This window comes from Callorhinus ursinus, unplaced genomic scaffold (genome assembly GCF_003265705.2).
Source record: "Callorhinus ursinus isolate GAN/ISIS: 27379988/994484 unplaced genomic scaffold, GSC_fseal_2.0 scaffold27, whole genome shotgun sequence".
Lineage (NCBI taxonomy): Eukaryota > Metazoa > Chordata > Mammalia > Carnivora > Otariidae > Callorhinus > Callorhinus ursinus.
Window position 1 is genome coordinate 13,032,042 of NW_027397089.1, and position 16,586 is coordinate 13,048,627.

General features: G+C 34.9%; 1 protein-coding gene across 10 annotated transcripts in view; it reads left to right on the plus strand.

The window, feature by feature from the left end:
• SLCO1A2 (solute carrier organic anion transporter family member 1A2) overlaps positions 1-16,586 on the plus strand; it is a 41,893-nt gene that overhangs the window by 17,437 nt on the left and 7,870 nt on the right. For 9 of the 10 annotated variants that reach the window (XM_073877885.1, XM_073877889.1, XM_073877892.1 and 6 more), the window contains 6 exons: positions 715-813; positions 1,406-1,627; positions 4,051-4,215; positions 5,429-5,624; positions 8,944-9,109; positions 10,953-11,125. In XM_073877885.1, the coding sequence (XP_073733986.1) occupies positions 715-813; positions 1,406-1,627; positions 4,051-4,215; positions 5,429-5,624; positions 8,944-9,109; positions 10,953-11,125 (1,021 nt within the window). The remainder of the gene's footprint in view (positions 1-714; positions 814-1,405; positions 1,628-4,050; positions 4,216-5,428; positions 5,625-8,943; positions 9,110-10,952; positions 11,126-16,586) is intronic. The other variant, XM_073877888.1, reaches the window with a different exon arrangement.

Below are 16,586 nucleotides of genomic sequence, written 5' to 3' on the forward strand. Positions count from 1 at the left end.
ATGGAGAAGGCAGAAGACATATTTTGAAGTAAGGAGGAACAAGGTGAAGAAACTGGAGAAGCTGTCTGAGTTTTCAGCAGTGGGGAAGGCTCAGCCTCGATTCTGAATTGTAGATAAGCCATGAGCTCACTGATGATGAAATTCCAGATGAGTAAGAAGTCTTGAGGGCAGAGGGGACTGATGAGAATGGAAGACAAGAATGTGAAGGATAAGAAAGGAGATCATGATGAAAGAAGAGAAGTAACAGTAATGGTGAGGACATAGCCAGAAGACGTTTCAAATCAGAAATGTGGGAGTGAAAGCTTTCCGAGGAACATGCCGCGAGAAATTTATTGTAATGTGGTGTTGGTCTAGAATTCCTCCAAAAATGTGCCTATGGAAAGCAGCAAAAGAATTTCACTCTGTGTTGTGGTTTTGTCAACAGCATGATCCCAGCCTATGCTGCTACAGCAGATTTACCTGCGATTTATCATGCAAGAGAATTTGGAGGCCTAGAGAAAGTGGTTTTAAATTTTGAGGTTCTTTTTCTCCACATTAACAGAAGTAAACTTGTTACTTATATGTACACAAAGCTTAATTTTCTTACAAATTGAAAGTTTAAGGCAAACATATCTGAGGCAAAAACAATGCAGTCTTCAGACTCTTTACGGAATCAGGACTCTTTAAAGTGGGTATATAACTATACTATAACTTTATGTTTTCATTTATTTTTAGGGTTTGTAGAAACAGGAGCTATCATTGGTCCTTTGATTGGACTTTTGTTAGCATCATTCTGTGCAAATGTTTATGTTGACACTGGATCCGTGAACACAGGTAATTCAATAAAATTTATTTATAGGTCTAGAATATACAAATCACCTTCAGTTATGTTATCACAGGTAGTTCTTGCTTTAGTGGGTCAACTCGGTGAGTTGACTAATTCTACTTTTCAGGTGTGCAAACTGGAGTAAAGGAGTTTAAATAATTTTTCGAATATTTCAAACCAGTGAGCAAGAAAACAAGTTAAAATGCTGACCTTCTGACACAAAATCCAGTGCTCTTTCTATTGTGCCACAACCATGTTTCCTTTTTTCAAGAGATATAAAGACAACGTAGATCTGAATTTCTTTTAATCAAATAATCATTTATATGTAGTTAAATAGAGCTTGTAGTCATTTCATAAATATCTGTTTGTAAATTCCCTACAGGAGAGGACAGAGAACCAAAATAATTTATTGCTAGGCAATATTGTAATACCACATATTGTCAGACAAATTTTATGAATGTCTAAATTGTTTACAAGGTCTGTACTTGGATAAAACCTGAGAACTGGTTTTATTAATAATATAATAGTAATATTAATAATTTTCTATAGTTCATGCAGGAACTCGTGACCAGCTAATAAAATGTGTATATTTCTTTACAGATGATCTGACCATAACTCCCACTGATACTCGTTGGGTTGGTGCATGGTGGTTTGGCTTTTTGATTTGTGCAGGAGTGAATGTGCTCACTGCCATTCCTTTTTTCTTTTTGCCCAAAATGCTTCCAAAGGAAGGACTAAAGAATAATGCAGACATCATTAAAAATGACAAAAAAGAGAAACAAAAAGAAGAGGTCAAGAAGGAAAAGGATGGAATCACTAAAGGCAAATATAAAAATTCTAAATACTATATAATTTACTTTTTGTTTTTTAGAGATGTGTCTATATTTCATCCTAACACTATATCACGCTAGGGTTCATTAAGACAATTTGTCATTAACAGTCAGTAGTCAATAATGTCTAACAAGTCTGAGTCTTCCTGTGCTACTACTTGGAAATAAGTAATATAATTTGGAAGCCAAATTATCTGTAATCAGTATGTATATAAAATTTTATTTCAATTCAGACACTAAATAAATTCCCATTTGCTTTTAAAAGATCTTTTTTATAGAGAACATAGGTCTAATTAAAAAAAAAGAAATTCGAACTGAGAACAAAAGGAGGAAAAACTACACAATATTGCAAGTAAATATATAGTTCTGAAATAAAAAAATGTTAGCTTGACTGTGAGCTTCCTGCAAGTTAAGGCAGGAAAAGAAAACACGATAGGTCACATAACTCTCTATATTTGATAAAGAGAAGAAAAATAATTCATAAAGAGAAAGTGTTCTCCAAGTAACACACTGTAAAAAAAGAAAAACTCATCATATGATGTATAATGCAGGCAATATTGAACCATGTAGTAGTTTTCCAGCAAGTGCAAATACATATTTTATAGAACAGGAATTTTTTTTTTCCTTTTTGGATACATCTTCAATAAAAGTTCAAAAAATAATTTACAGAAAGTGTTTCTATGGGAAACTAAGCTAAAGTAGTCTAAGTATTTAATGTTCAAGAACACTGATTCTCAAACTTGTCCATATGTTGGAATTACCTGGGAAATTTAAAAAAAATGACTGATGCCCAGAAATACTGTAGTATTCCCAGGAGGTCTGATTTAATTAGTACAAGGTATGGCCTGGGCCTTGGAATTCTTAAAGATTGTTCATTTACAAGGTAAAGAGGGACTCAGTCTCCTTATCTGTAAAATGGGGTAATAACAGTACTTACTATTACAGAGTTGTTGTGTGAGGGTAAAAGGAGGTCTGGCACATATTACTATTATTACTGCTATTAGTATTAGTGTTATTATTGTTGATGTTGCTACTTCTACCAACACCCATAAATTATAAGACCAGTTTGCACAGAATTTTTATTAACAATTATACATTCACTTAAACTACTATTAAACATAATACTTCTCAGATCATTAGAAGCCAATCCAGAATGTTTCAAATTCCAGAGTGGTCATGATTATATTAACAATTCCTTTGGAAAAGCTGATATGGACTGATAGAAGATTTTAACACAGAATATTGTTTGTGATCTGCAAAGATCAGTTGGGGAAAGAACTGAGCTTAGTATGAGACATATAGAAAAGAACTGGAGCTTAGTATGAGACATACAGAAAAGAGATTTGAACTGCTGAGACTCATCTATTAGGACAGAGATGTCAACAAACATGGACAACTTAAAAAGCTCCAAAGTGCTCTGAACACAACTTTCTCACCTGCCATGTACTTTATTCATAAATATGAATTCTACAGCTTAAAATAGGTTTCTTTGCATTAAGCTATGCTTCCTTCTCTCTCTCAATTTGTTTATTTGTTGATTCTTTGGATTTCGGGCAGCTTATTGAGCAAAAAATACACAATAAGTAAGGAAATCAAGACAAACAATGTGAAGATAGGAAAAGTGAAAACTAATTATAAGTGAGACTTTGACCCCAAAATGGTGGCAGGGTGACCTTGGAACATTTCCAAGAGATGGGCCACAAATTTGGCCCTAAGCTGTGTCAGTCCACACCAAAAGGGGAACGTTGGGGTTATATCATTTACATAACCCTTAGTATGTACCAAATGAATCAAGATCTCCGAGAGTGGAACCTGGGGGTTTGTAGTTTAGAAGATCTCCAGGTGGTTTCATTGAGTATCCAGTGTGCATCATTGACAGGACCAAATAGTTGTTCTGAAGAAGTAGAAAAATACCCAGTACTTGAGAAAATTATATCCCATGAATTTCCACATATTTTAAATGGTCAGGAACAATAATATCAATATTTGAGTGTGAACTTTATCAAGTTGATCTCCTTCCAAACTTTAAAAAACAGAACAAGCATCTTTCAGTCTAGATGATCCCTAGAAAAGAGAGGTTATTAATAGAAGGGAAAAAAAGGAACTGGTGTGAGTGCAGACAATATTTTGGTCATGTTATAGCTTTTCCTTAAGACACAATAACAACTTAATGATGGTAAAACTTATGTTCTGCTCCCTGCCCAGTCAGCTGCATTACTGAGTTGCAGAGGGTACCAAAATGATATAACTTTAGTTTTCAAGAGGTAACAAAACAAAATAAAGCAAAGCAAAACCCAGTATGTACACTATAAGCAAAAATCTTAATTTGGGAGGGGAGGTTGATGTTTTAGAAAAAGTCAATCTTAAAATGCAAAGCCAAGCTAGTTTAACACTATTGTCATTCTTTCATTTCAGATTTTTTACCGTTCATGAAAAGTCTTTTATGCAACCCAATTTACATGCTTTTCATACTAATAAGCATTGTACAGTTCAATGCATTTGTTAATATGTTCACCTTCATGCCTAAATATCTGGAACAGCAATATGGAAAATCAGCTTCAGATGCAATCTTTCTAATCGGTATGTTTATTCTTCTCTATGTTAGTAGCTCACTTTTTTTTTTTTAACCATGAAAGGGTAAACAGTGTGATGATGGGTCTAGGAAACTCCTAAATTGAAATATGTGGAGATGTTTCTGTCCCTGGTACATTTCCCCCTTCCATTCTCCAGGGAAATCCACAAACGGTAGGAAAGGAAAGAAGCCAGGAAATCCTGGCTTTCTTTTATGCTCTCTTGCCGGTCAGAACACAAATTGAAAATATTTTTGGAAATTTTGGGGAATGTACAGATTAGAGATAATTTTCAGAGAGGCAAACAATTAATGTAAAAAGGAAAACAATGTTAATTCATTAGGAGTCTGAGTTTTACTCTTTTAACTCCAGGATATGAATTCCATGTCTCTCCTTAGTTCCCTGGGCCCCCTGGTGGTTTGAGGTGTCTTTGCAGCTCACGCATTCTGATTTTCCTGTGACCCCATTAACTACAGTGGCTCTCTTCCACTTTGGGTTTCTCCTGAGAGTTTTTACTGTTTTGAAAAGTGAATTTCCCAGACTACCTGCATCCACATCACCTAGAATGCTTGTTAAAATTTCAGATGCCTGGTGCCCACCTAAGACATACTAAATTAGACAATCTGTTGGGGGATTCTGGAATGGACTTTTAACCACTCTCCCAAGAAAATGTGATGGGATTCACTTACCCTGGCATTGTAAGAATGCAACCAAGGGCTGTCTTTTCCTTTTTCTTGATTTTTTCCCTTTTTTTTAGGGAGAGGGCACGAAGTGTAAATATACTTGATAACCACGGGTTCACAAAGTGACCTTCCAAAGTACCTTGAGTTAAGTCAAATTCTTAATGACTAGAGAGGGTATAAACAACTGCAAAATCATATTACTCACAAACTACTGGTCAACTTTGACTTGTCAGTCCTACCTGAACCATTTGAAAGAAATGTAGATCATGATCCCTGCATACAAGAAATTTACAACCTACTATAATTAATTAAATGAAGGATAGTGATATCAGTCTTCAAAATATACTTTGACATTGTGGGTCATTTAAAAAATCTCTCTGTACATAATATGTAACTAAATGGAGATAAAATTCAATCAGCTTTCTTCACTGTGAGTTGGACCTAAATGGTTTCTTATGCAAGACATATTAGATAAAAGTGATATCTTATTTGTTCTTTTGCTAAGTCACTTTGTAAACAACATTTCACTTACATTTATAGGCATTTATAACTTGCCTCCAATATGCATTGGATATATAGCTGGTGGTTTAATTATGAAGAAGTTCAAGATTACTGTCAAACAAGCTGCCCACATAGGATGCTGGTTATCTTTAATTGAATATCTTCTCCATTTTTTGTGTTTTCTCATGATCTGTGATAATTCTTCAGTTGCTGGCATAACTACCACTTATAAAGGGTATGTTGTTTTCTAATGAACGTCATACTTTTAGAACAGTTAATAATATATTTTATTCAATGATTACCCATGACCAGATCATTAGCTAATTGGAATTAATAACAATAATCCATGGTCTTTATCTTTCCTCCATCTGTCAATTGTAAGCCTATCCCTCCAGGCTCTAGGCTTATTAAAGAGCCTGGGAACATATTATAGGGTTAGTGAGTTTATGATTGCACGTGTGTGTGTGTGTGTGTGTGTGTGTGTGTGTCTTTTTGATATCCTAGTAGATATTAAAGTTGATATCAAAGAAGCTACTGATAGTTTTTTAGGTTGTATTAGGATATGTGATCCATATATTTTATACTCTCATAAATGGGTAAAATTAAGAATTAACTATATAGTCTCAATCACCTTTATATGTTTCCACAATTGGCTTACATCCAGCATAACTGAATCCTTATACATGATATATTAATTCATATGTAAATTCATACATTTCATTTGTCTAAGTAGGTCTCTATCATTGAATAGTTTTGGGTTTGTATTTGAAGGTTATCTGAATTTATAGGAAAGTTATGCATAGTAATGTTTTCTCTTGACTTTTTGATAATATACATCCTAACAGATGTGAGATGATATCTTGTGGCTTTGATTTTTATTTCTCTGATGATTGGTGATATTGAACATCCTTTCATTTACTTATTGGCCATTTGTATATCTTCTTGGGAAAATTTTCTATTTAGTTCCTCAGCCCATTTTAACACTTGGTCTTAGCAAAAAGGCTGAGAAGCGATCCTCTGTCCATTTTAAAATCAGATTGTTTGCTTTTTTGCTACTGAGTTTTATTAGTTTTTTAAAATATATTTTGGATATTAACCCTTTATCTGATGTATGATTTGCAAATATTTACTCCCATTCCATAGGGTGTCTTTTCATTTTGTTCCTGATTTCCCTTGCTGTCTGGAAGCTTTTTAGTTGATGTAGTTCCACTTGTTTATTTTTGCTTTTGTTACTTGTGCTTTTTGGTGTCCAATCCAAAAAATCATTGCCAAGACTGATGTCAAGGAGTTTACCCACTATATTTTCTTCTAGGTCTTAAATTTAAGGCTTTAATCCATTTGAGCTTATTTTTAGATAGATAGGGGTCTAGTTTCACTCTTTTGCATGTGGCTGTCCAGGTTCCCAATATCACTTATGAAGAGAGAAAGGTCTCCACAGTAAATTCTTGGTTTGCTTGTTATAATTAACTACATATGCATGGTTTATTTATGGGTTCTCTATTCTGTTCCATAATCTTTGTGACTCTTTTTTATGCTAATACCATACTGTTTTGATTACTATAGCTTTGTAAAATAGTTTGAAATCAGGAAGTGGGATACCTCCAGCTCTGTTCTTCTTTCTCAAGATTGCTTTGACTACTATTTTGGGGATCCATAAAAATTTTAGAATTGTTTTTCTACGTTTATGAAAAATGCCACTGGAATCTGTTTAGGGATTGCACTAAATCTGCAGATTGTTTTGGGTAGTATGGACATTTTAGCAATATTAATTCTTCCAATCCATGAGCATGGAATACCTTTCTATTTATTGGTGTCTTCCTCAGTTTCTGTCATCAATGTCTTGAAGTTTTCAGTGTACAGATTCTCACATCCTTGGTTTAATTTATTCCTTAAGTATTTATTCTTTTGATGCAATTATTGGATTGTTTTCTTAATTTCTCTGCTAATGTTTTGTTGAGGCTGAGCTTCACAAGGTGCTGACCATGCTCTACTGTTGGGCAAGGTTGCTGGCCAGGCTCTCTGGAGGAGAGAGGCCTCTAGTTGTATCCCAGAGTTAGGTGGTGCTAGAAACTGCATCCTCTGGTTGGGCAGGATCGCTGTCCACATTCTCTCATCAGGTGAGGCTGCAAGCTCTGCTCCATGATTGGGCAGAGTCACTGACTAGGTTCCCTGCCTGAGCAAGGCTTCAGGCTATGTTCAGCAATTGGGTAGGGCCAAAGGCTGGGCTCTGCTGCTGGCTGGTGCTGTAGTCTGGGCTCTGAGGCTGCCCAGGGTTGCTGTTCAGGCTCCTTGTTTATGTGGGGGCCAGAGATTATGCTTAATAGTAGGGCAGGGCTATTAGCTTGGCTCCCAGACTGAGCAGGGCTATAGGATGGACTCTATGGCTTAGGTTCTCTGGCCAGGCTTTCTGGATGGGTGGGACTGGAGGCTATGCTCAGTAGTTAGGCAGGATTGTGAATTTGCTTCCCTGCCCAGATGGGGCAGTTGAACTGTCTCCACAGCCAGTATGGCCTGTTGACTAGGTACCCAAATCAAGCAGAAGTGCCAACTGAACTCCTTGGCTAAAGGAAGTCATCATTCAGCTCTGTAGATGAGCAGAACCACAGGCTGGGATTTGTACTTGGACAATGCTGCAAGTAAGAACACAGTCCACCAAGATCTGAGTGCTGGTTGCTGTAATCCCTGCCCCCCTCTACTTCTCTATCTAATTCTTAATGAGTGAGGCCTGCAGATTCTCCCAGTGATCCTCATGAGGTGAGACCTGAATGGGCCTCCTGGGAAACAACCTATAATGCTGAGGGAGCTTGATGTCATCCTTGGGCTCTCTTTTCCTACTGGTAAAATTGTAGGTCCAGGAGGGCCCTCTCAGTGTGGTGTTATGCTGACCTGGGGTTGGGGCAATTTGATTAGAGTGTAACTACTCCTTGTACCCTTCCAGTGTGGTCTTTCTAGGTCTTCATGGTCCAACGGGGTGCTTTAGCCTCACCCTCAGGTTCTGGGATTTTCACAATGGTATCATATCTATGGATAGCTGCTAATTGGTCTTCTTGGGAGGGAGACTGGTCAAGAACACCTATGTTGCCATTTTGTTGACCACTGGACATTCTTTACACTAGGAGAATGTATTTGTTTACTCAAGTAATTAGGTTTCTAAAGTTAAATGTACTATCTGCATTACAAATTGAGCTTACAGATTTTGATCTTCAAGGTTGTTTTCAAACATAAGATCTCTTGTTACTTACTACCATATGGATTAACCATAGGGATTAGGTCATCTTCATTTTTGAGTTCTAATAATACCTGAAAAAAACACCCTCTATATGGAAGGCACTCAGTTAATGCCTGTTTTTTGGCTATTTGTTTACCTGAAGTAAATCATTGAAAAGTGGCTATGTGTCACCAAAGCAGGTTTTTTTCACACATCGATGTTGGGAAGATTTCTGTTTCTACTTTGGGGAGGAGAGGAAATATAATTTTGGATTAAGATGAAAAGAGGAAAAAGAAAATGCTCTAATAGTCTTTCAATATCCATGCATTATTTTAAATCATTTCAGAATGCAACAAGATCTATACGTGGGAAATACCATCCTTGCTGATTGTAACAGGGATTGCAACTGTCCAACTAAAACATGGGACCCTGTGTGTGGAAACAATGGTGTGTCATATATGTCAGCTTGTCTTGCTGGCTGTGAGACATCTGTTGGAACAGGAATAAATATGGTAACACATTCTATTGGTCTTTTTACAGAACTTTGGTTTTATGCATTCCATTGGAACTTTCCAACATGAACTGGCTCCACATTTGATAAAAGTAAAATTAATGTCTTTCTGTATGTTCCGTTGATTTGCCTTTTATTTCATAAATCTTATTTTAAACCTCCACAGTGTCTGACCACTAATCATTTTCTTTAATTAATTTTTTAATTATTTAATTTTGAGTATAGTAGACATTGATCACTGATCTTTAATTTCATAGCAGTGACATCGTTACTCAGATTCATTTTTTTGCATTTTTAAAATTTTATTATGTTATATTAATCACCATACATTACATCATTAGTTTTTGATGTAGTGTTCCATGATTCATTGTTTGCGTATAACACCCAGTGCTCCATTCAGTATCATATGCCCTCTTTAATACCCATCACCAGGCTAACCCATTCCCCCACCCCTCTCCCCGCTAGAACCCTCAGTTTGTTTCTCAGAGTCCATAGTCTCTCATGGTTCATCTGCCTTTCAATTTCCCCCCCTTCATTTTTCCCTTCCTACTATCTTTTTTTTTTTTTAACATATAATGTATTATTTGTTTCAGAGGTACAGGTCTGTGATTCAACAGTCTCACACAATTCACAGGGCTCACCATAGCACATACCCTCCCCAATGTCTATCACCCAGCCACCCCATGGCCTCCTACCCCCACCACTCCAGCAACCCTCAGTTTGTTTCCTGAGATTAAGAATTCCTCATATCAGCGAGATCATATGATACTTGTCTTTCTCTGACTTATAACCCTCCTACACTGTTGGTGGGAATGCAAGCTGGTGCAGCCACTCTGGAAAACCGTATGGAGGTTCCTCAAAAAGTTGAAAATAGAGCTACCATACAATCCAGCAATTGCACTCCTGAGTATTTACCCCAAAGATAACAAATGTAGTGATCTGAAGGGGTATGTGCACCCCGATGTTTATAGCAGCAATGTCCACAATAGCCAAACTATGGAAAGAGCCAGGTGTTCATCAACAAATGAATGGATAAAGAAGATGTGGCATATATATAATATATATTTCAGTCCAGAGTATTTTTAAAATACACACACACACACACACACACACACACATACACACACACACTGGAATATTATGCAGCCATCAAAAGGAATGAAATCTTGCCATTTGCAGATAATTCATTTTAAAAATACTCTGGACTGAAATATTTTTATCATTGAGATGAAGTTGGTGGTTTTGATCTCAATTATCCAGCTAATTGCTTTGACATTTTTTTCCTTTTCTGTATTTTTCACATTCTGACAGCTTTTTAAGAAAATGGAATTAGGCTTTTTGTGTATGTGTGTGCCTAAAAAAATGTTATAATATTTAAAATGTTGGTTGGTAATAAAGTAAAATATAAATTTTGATTCTTATGAAAACCTGGAAACATACAAGAATTTTTAAAGGATAGAATATCCTCTGTTTTTGAAATGAACTATATTTTTTGAAACAAAGCTTTAGTCATAAGAATCTAAATATTTCCACTGAGTATTCTGAAACAAATTTTGTCATACTTCCTGTTGTAACAAAACAGTGTATGTTTTTAAAAGACGTGACTTTAGAATAGCTGAGCTATTGCAAATTTACTCCACATATTCAGAAAGAAATGCTTTTTTACTAAAACCATCCTTCCATGTTTTGTTTTATGCTATAATCCTGAGAGGCATCATAATAGAGATGAGAGTAAAGGGAATAAACAGTCTCCATCTTGATCCAGTTGGCTATGTAGAAAATATCTGTGATTTGTGTTCAAAATTTTACTTTCTTAAATAGGATAATATATTATTTTCACACAGGTGTTCCAAAATTGTAGCTGCATTCAAACATCAGGAAATTCATCTGCAGTTCTTGGGCTGTGTGACAAAGGACATGACTGTTCCATGATGCTCCAGTACTTTTTAATCTTGTCAGCAATTGGCAGTTTCATTTATTCTTTATCTGCCATACCTGGATATATGGTTCTCCTAAGGTACAAGAATCATTTTCTTTATTTGGATTCCTTTCTGGTCCTTAATTAAGGTAACTTTTCTCAGAAAGCCACTTGGAGCCTACATTATCTAAGAATTCAGTGTTTTCATATATCATTTAATAAGAGTTTTACAGGGCGCCTGGGTGGCTCAGTTGGTTAAAGCGACTGCCTTCGGCTCAGGTCATGATCCTGGAGTCCCCGGATCGAGTCCCACATCGGGCTCCCTGCTCAGCAGGGAGTCTGCTTCTCCCTCTGACCCTCTTCCCTCTCGTGCTCTCTATCTCTCTCATTCTCTGTCTCTCAAATAAATAAAATCTTTAAAAAAATAAAAAAATAAGAGTTTTACATTAGGCATTGTTGAATTTTACAAAGTTTTATAGTTCAGGAATATGAATATTCATCTTTTGGCATTTCTCTCCCTATATTTCCCTTCCTTATTTTTTGCAGTTAAATTATGTGAACCTCTCATTGTTTAACACAAGAGACACATTTATATTTTAGCGTAAACTGTATGAAATGGTCATTTCAATAGGTAGAGTGGTTGCCTAGCAGTCATTTTATATGGCTCAAGCTATAAGATAGCAGAGTGTAAAGCTCTCAGAAGTTTCACCAGTTAATATCTACAGGGCATTAAACAGGTCACTTGATCTGAGCTTCATTTCCTTAAATCAAAAATAGGCATAATAATAAGTGTTCCACTCTTTTTACAAGGCTATGAGAGACAAATGATGAAGGGCTTTCTCAAATGAGGAAACTGCAGAGCTCCAATTCAAACTTAGGTGTCCTACAAATGTGTTCATGGAATTCCAGTATTCTTCATGCCTAGTAAACAATCATAAACATTCCTAGTAAACAAAATTTGCATCTTTTTCTCTTTTCTTCATATATTATTGGAACTTAGAAGCAGAGTTAAGATAATAACTTCGATTCTCAGTTCGTAGCACATTATCCTCATAGGCTGGGACAAGTTTTCATGTTTTATTTTGTTTTTTTTTTCATTCCATTTTTCACTTCCTCTTACCATATGTACCCACATGAATATTATTATAGCTATATCATATATCACAGGTATTGTGCTACACAACTTGTTTTGGTTCATAAGGCACAGGCATACATAAATTCACCAAGTACTGCTAGGACTTACGAGTTATTCTCACACCTTCACTGCATGGGAGTTCCTACCTCCTTCAGCCTCACTAACACTTGGAATTATCTAACCTTTGGACTTTGACTACTCCAATGGGTATAGAATGGTAGCTCACTGATGTTTTAATATGTGATTTCCTGATTCAGTGTGTTTAAGCATCTCTTCAAATTTTTTTTAGGTATTTAGGCTTCTGCTTCAAGATGCTTATTGGTTTTCTTTGTCCATTTTCTATTACATTTCCTGTATTTTTCTTGGTGATTTTATTGATTACTGTCTAAATTATAAATATTAATGTAATATTGTTTACATGATACAATTATCTCCTACTCTCTCATCTTTAATTTCTCCACAGCATCTTTCATGAAATTAAATCCTAAATTTTATTGTACTGAAATCCAACTATTTTCTTGCCTTGGGGAGAGTCATATTTTATAAGTGTTTTTACATTCCTAATTTATAAAAATATTCACCTAAATTTTATGCTAACATTTATAGCTTCACCTTTTACATATGGTTCTTTAAACCATCACAAGTCTACTTTTATGTGTGGTGCAAGGGAGACAGTTGTTCAGTTATTTTTTCCATATAATAGTTTTCCTAACATCAATATAAATAAGAGGTCCCTTCTCTGTTGATTTGTGGTAGCACCTTTATCATATCTCATGTTTTGATATTACATGAGTCTATTTTTCACTTTTATTCTTATTCCACATTTTATCTGTTCTCATACTGGTACCATATTGATTTTATTACTTTGATATTGTGTATGTTAATATCTTGTATGGTAACTCTTACTCACCCGCCCACCACTGTCACCTTTACTCTTTTTTCTTTTCTTCACAAATTGATTTAGCTACTGATGTATGGATCTTTATACTCACATAGGAATTTTGATGGAGTTTGTGTGGATTCCATAGATTAATTGGAGAATTGGCATCAAATATTTGTGAAAATGGAATATCTTTCCATTTATTTAAATTTTCTTCAATAGATACTATACACACATAATCCAAATATATACATACATACAAGATTATATCATTTATAATTATAAACATATACATATCCAAGTATGTCTGTCCACACACAGAAATGGATATGTTTGTATGGATACATACGGGTATGTATTTATTTGTGATTGTAAGTGGCACTATTTTCTCTTACATTTTCTAGTTGGTTATTGTTGATTTAGAGGAGTGCTGTTAATTTTTTAAAGTTTAGTTTTTAATCCAACAACTTAGTCTAATAATTTGTTGATTTTCTTAGGCTTTCTATATAGAAATATGTGTAAATATGGAGAGTTATAGCTCTTCACTTCTAAACCTTACACATCTTAGGCTTTTTAAATTTTCTTATCATCAACTTGGATCTCCAAAACTGTGTTGAACGATGGTGGTGATAGTGAGTATTCTTGTACTTTTCTAATCTTAATGGAAACCATATGAATTTTTCCATTATACTTGCTGTAGATTTTCAGTATATAGTTTTCATCGAGTTTCTAAGTCTTTAATATTAAACTTTATTAAATGTATTTTTCTGCATCTATGATTCTATAATTTTTCTACTCAGTATTTTTAGTGTAGTAAAATATAATGGTAGTTTTTTTATGTTAAAATGATTGCATGGATGAGAAAGACCATAGTTAGTTATGGTATATTTTATATATGATGTGGTTTGTTTAAATACTTTATTTAAAATTGTCATATCTATGTTGATAAGTAAAACAGACCTACTATTTTTTATTCTTTTTTTGCTTTGGGATCATTTGAGACCCCACAAAATGAATTGATAAATTTTCTATTTTTTAATTTCTGGAACTACTTATATTAAACATCTGTCTGTTGAAAGTTATATATATCCACCTGTAAAAGTATTTATGCTCTGGGCTCATTTGGACAGTGATATTTGATTATTATTTCCATTTATTCAGTGTTAGCACCTATTCACATTTTCCATTTCTACTTATACCTGTTGTATACTTACTTGCTAGTGAATAGGAGTTTATAATCTTTTATCATTCTGATATTCTCTGATGTATCTGAAAGGTTTACCCTTTTTTCTTATGTATTTTGTTTATTTGTCCCTTCTTCATTTTTTCTTGATCACTCTTGCCAGAGGCATATGTTTTATTTTTCTTCTTTTAAAGAATCAGTTTTGGTTTTGTTAATCTTTATTTCATGTATTTCTGCACTTCTTATTTTTTTTTCTTTTAGGCTTGCTCTGTTTTTCTTTCACTGTTTGAGTTTAATACTTAGATCACTTGTTCATTTTGACTACTGTATATAAAACTATACATTTCCTCCCAACTACCGCTTTAGCTATGCCTCAACTAGTATTTTCTTTCAAGATTTTTAACTATTTTGCAGTTTCTTTTATGATTTGCCCCACCAGACCAAGTTTATTTATTAATGTGTTATATAATGTTCATATCTATTAGAACTTTCTATAGGTATTGTTTTCTTATTGTTATTCCATTTTTATGTTCAGAGAACATATTCTGAAAGATTACAGATTGGGGAGGTGGGATATCAATCCTTTCTTTGGGGCCTAGTGCATTTTTTGAGTATTTCATGTTTTTCTGGAAAGAATGGGTAACTTCTGCCTTTTGAGTATACAGTTCTCATATCTCTTGGATTGAAGTACTTTGTTATCAAACTTTTTTAAATGTAATTCATCAGTTTTTCAGAGATGTGTGTTCAAATCTGTAAATATTGTTGATGCATTTCTCCCTATAATTCTGCCAGTTCTTTTTATTATGTTCAGTTAGCTAACATATAGTACATCATTAGTTTTTAATGTAGTGTTCAGCAATTCATTAGTTGCGTACAACACTCAGTGCTCATCACAACATGTGCCCTCCTTAATACCCATCACCTGTTTTTTTAATTTATATATTTGAAGGCTATATTATAGGATGCAAATATGCTTTTGGTCATTATACTTCTCTTATTAGCATCATTTAATTCTCTTCTTTACCTTTTAGCTATTTCTTTCAAGGAATTATATTTTGTTTCTTATTAAAATTGCCATTCTAGCTTTCTTTTGGTTCACTGTTCCTGTTATATCTTTTCCCTTCCCTTTATTTTCAGTCTTCAATCCTTTCTTATGCTTCATAGATAATTTGCTAGGTATGATTTTATCATCTAAAAATGGTACCTTTAACCCACTTATGTTTCTTATAATTATTGTGGTAAGGGTCTTTTTGCTATTTTATTTAATATATTCTATTTATTTAACTTTCTTTTTACTTCTTTTTTGCTTTCCATTGTACAGTGGTACCCCTTTATCTGCAAGGGATGTATTTTAAGATCTCCAGTGGATGCCTGAAACCATGGATAGTACCAAACCCTACATTATGTTTTTTTCCTATATATTAGACACAGCAAGAGATTAACAACAATAACTAATAATGAAATAGAACAAGTGTAACAATATACTGTAATGAAAGTTAAGTGCATGTGGTCTCTCTCACTATCAAAATATCTCGTGTTGTACTCACCTTTTTTTTTTTTTTTAGATTTTATTTACTTGACACAGAGAGAGAGAGCACAAGCAGGGGGAGTGGCAGGCAGAGGGAGAGGGAGAAGCAGGCTTCCCGCTGAGTAGAGAGTCCTGCTTGAGGAGCTCCATCCCAGGACCCTGGGATCATGACCTGAGCTGAAGGCAGACACTAAACCCACTGAGCCACCCAGGCGCCCCTGTACTCACCCTTTTCCCTTTTGTGATGATGTTAGATGATAAAATGCCTACATGATGAGTTGAAAGGAGGTGAATGATGTAGGCACTGTGATACAGGGATCGTAGCATTTGGCTGCTTTTGATCTTCCAGTGATGTGTCAGCCTGTGGACCATCTGCTTCCAGACTGCGGTTGACTGTGGGTAACTCAAACCACAGAAAGTGAAACCACAGATAAGGGGGAAACTATGGTATATACTGGATATTCTTCTGCTGCTTTGAAAGCTGTATATCTTTCAAATGGTTAACCTGATTATTGAAATTCTTAACTACATTAATGTTTTACTATCAATTCCAAAACTTTTCAGTTTTAGTATCTATCCCCTAATAAAACAAGTACCTAATCAGGTACTTGTTTCACGACTCTACTTTCTTCCCCCACCTCTTGCCAGGACCATATTGTAGAATTTAACCCTGAGGCTTTTATTAATACACTTGTGTTTGTCTCTATTTTTGTGGAATCTTCCTGGATCTCTTACCATGATGGTAGAGGAGCGCAACATCAATGCTACTCTGCCAGTTTAAAGAACAATTTCAATTTCTCTCACTATTTTCCCATGATTTGCATGCTAATTCTT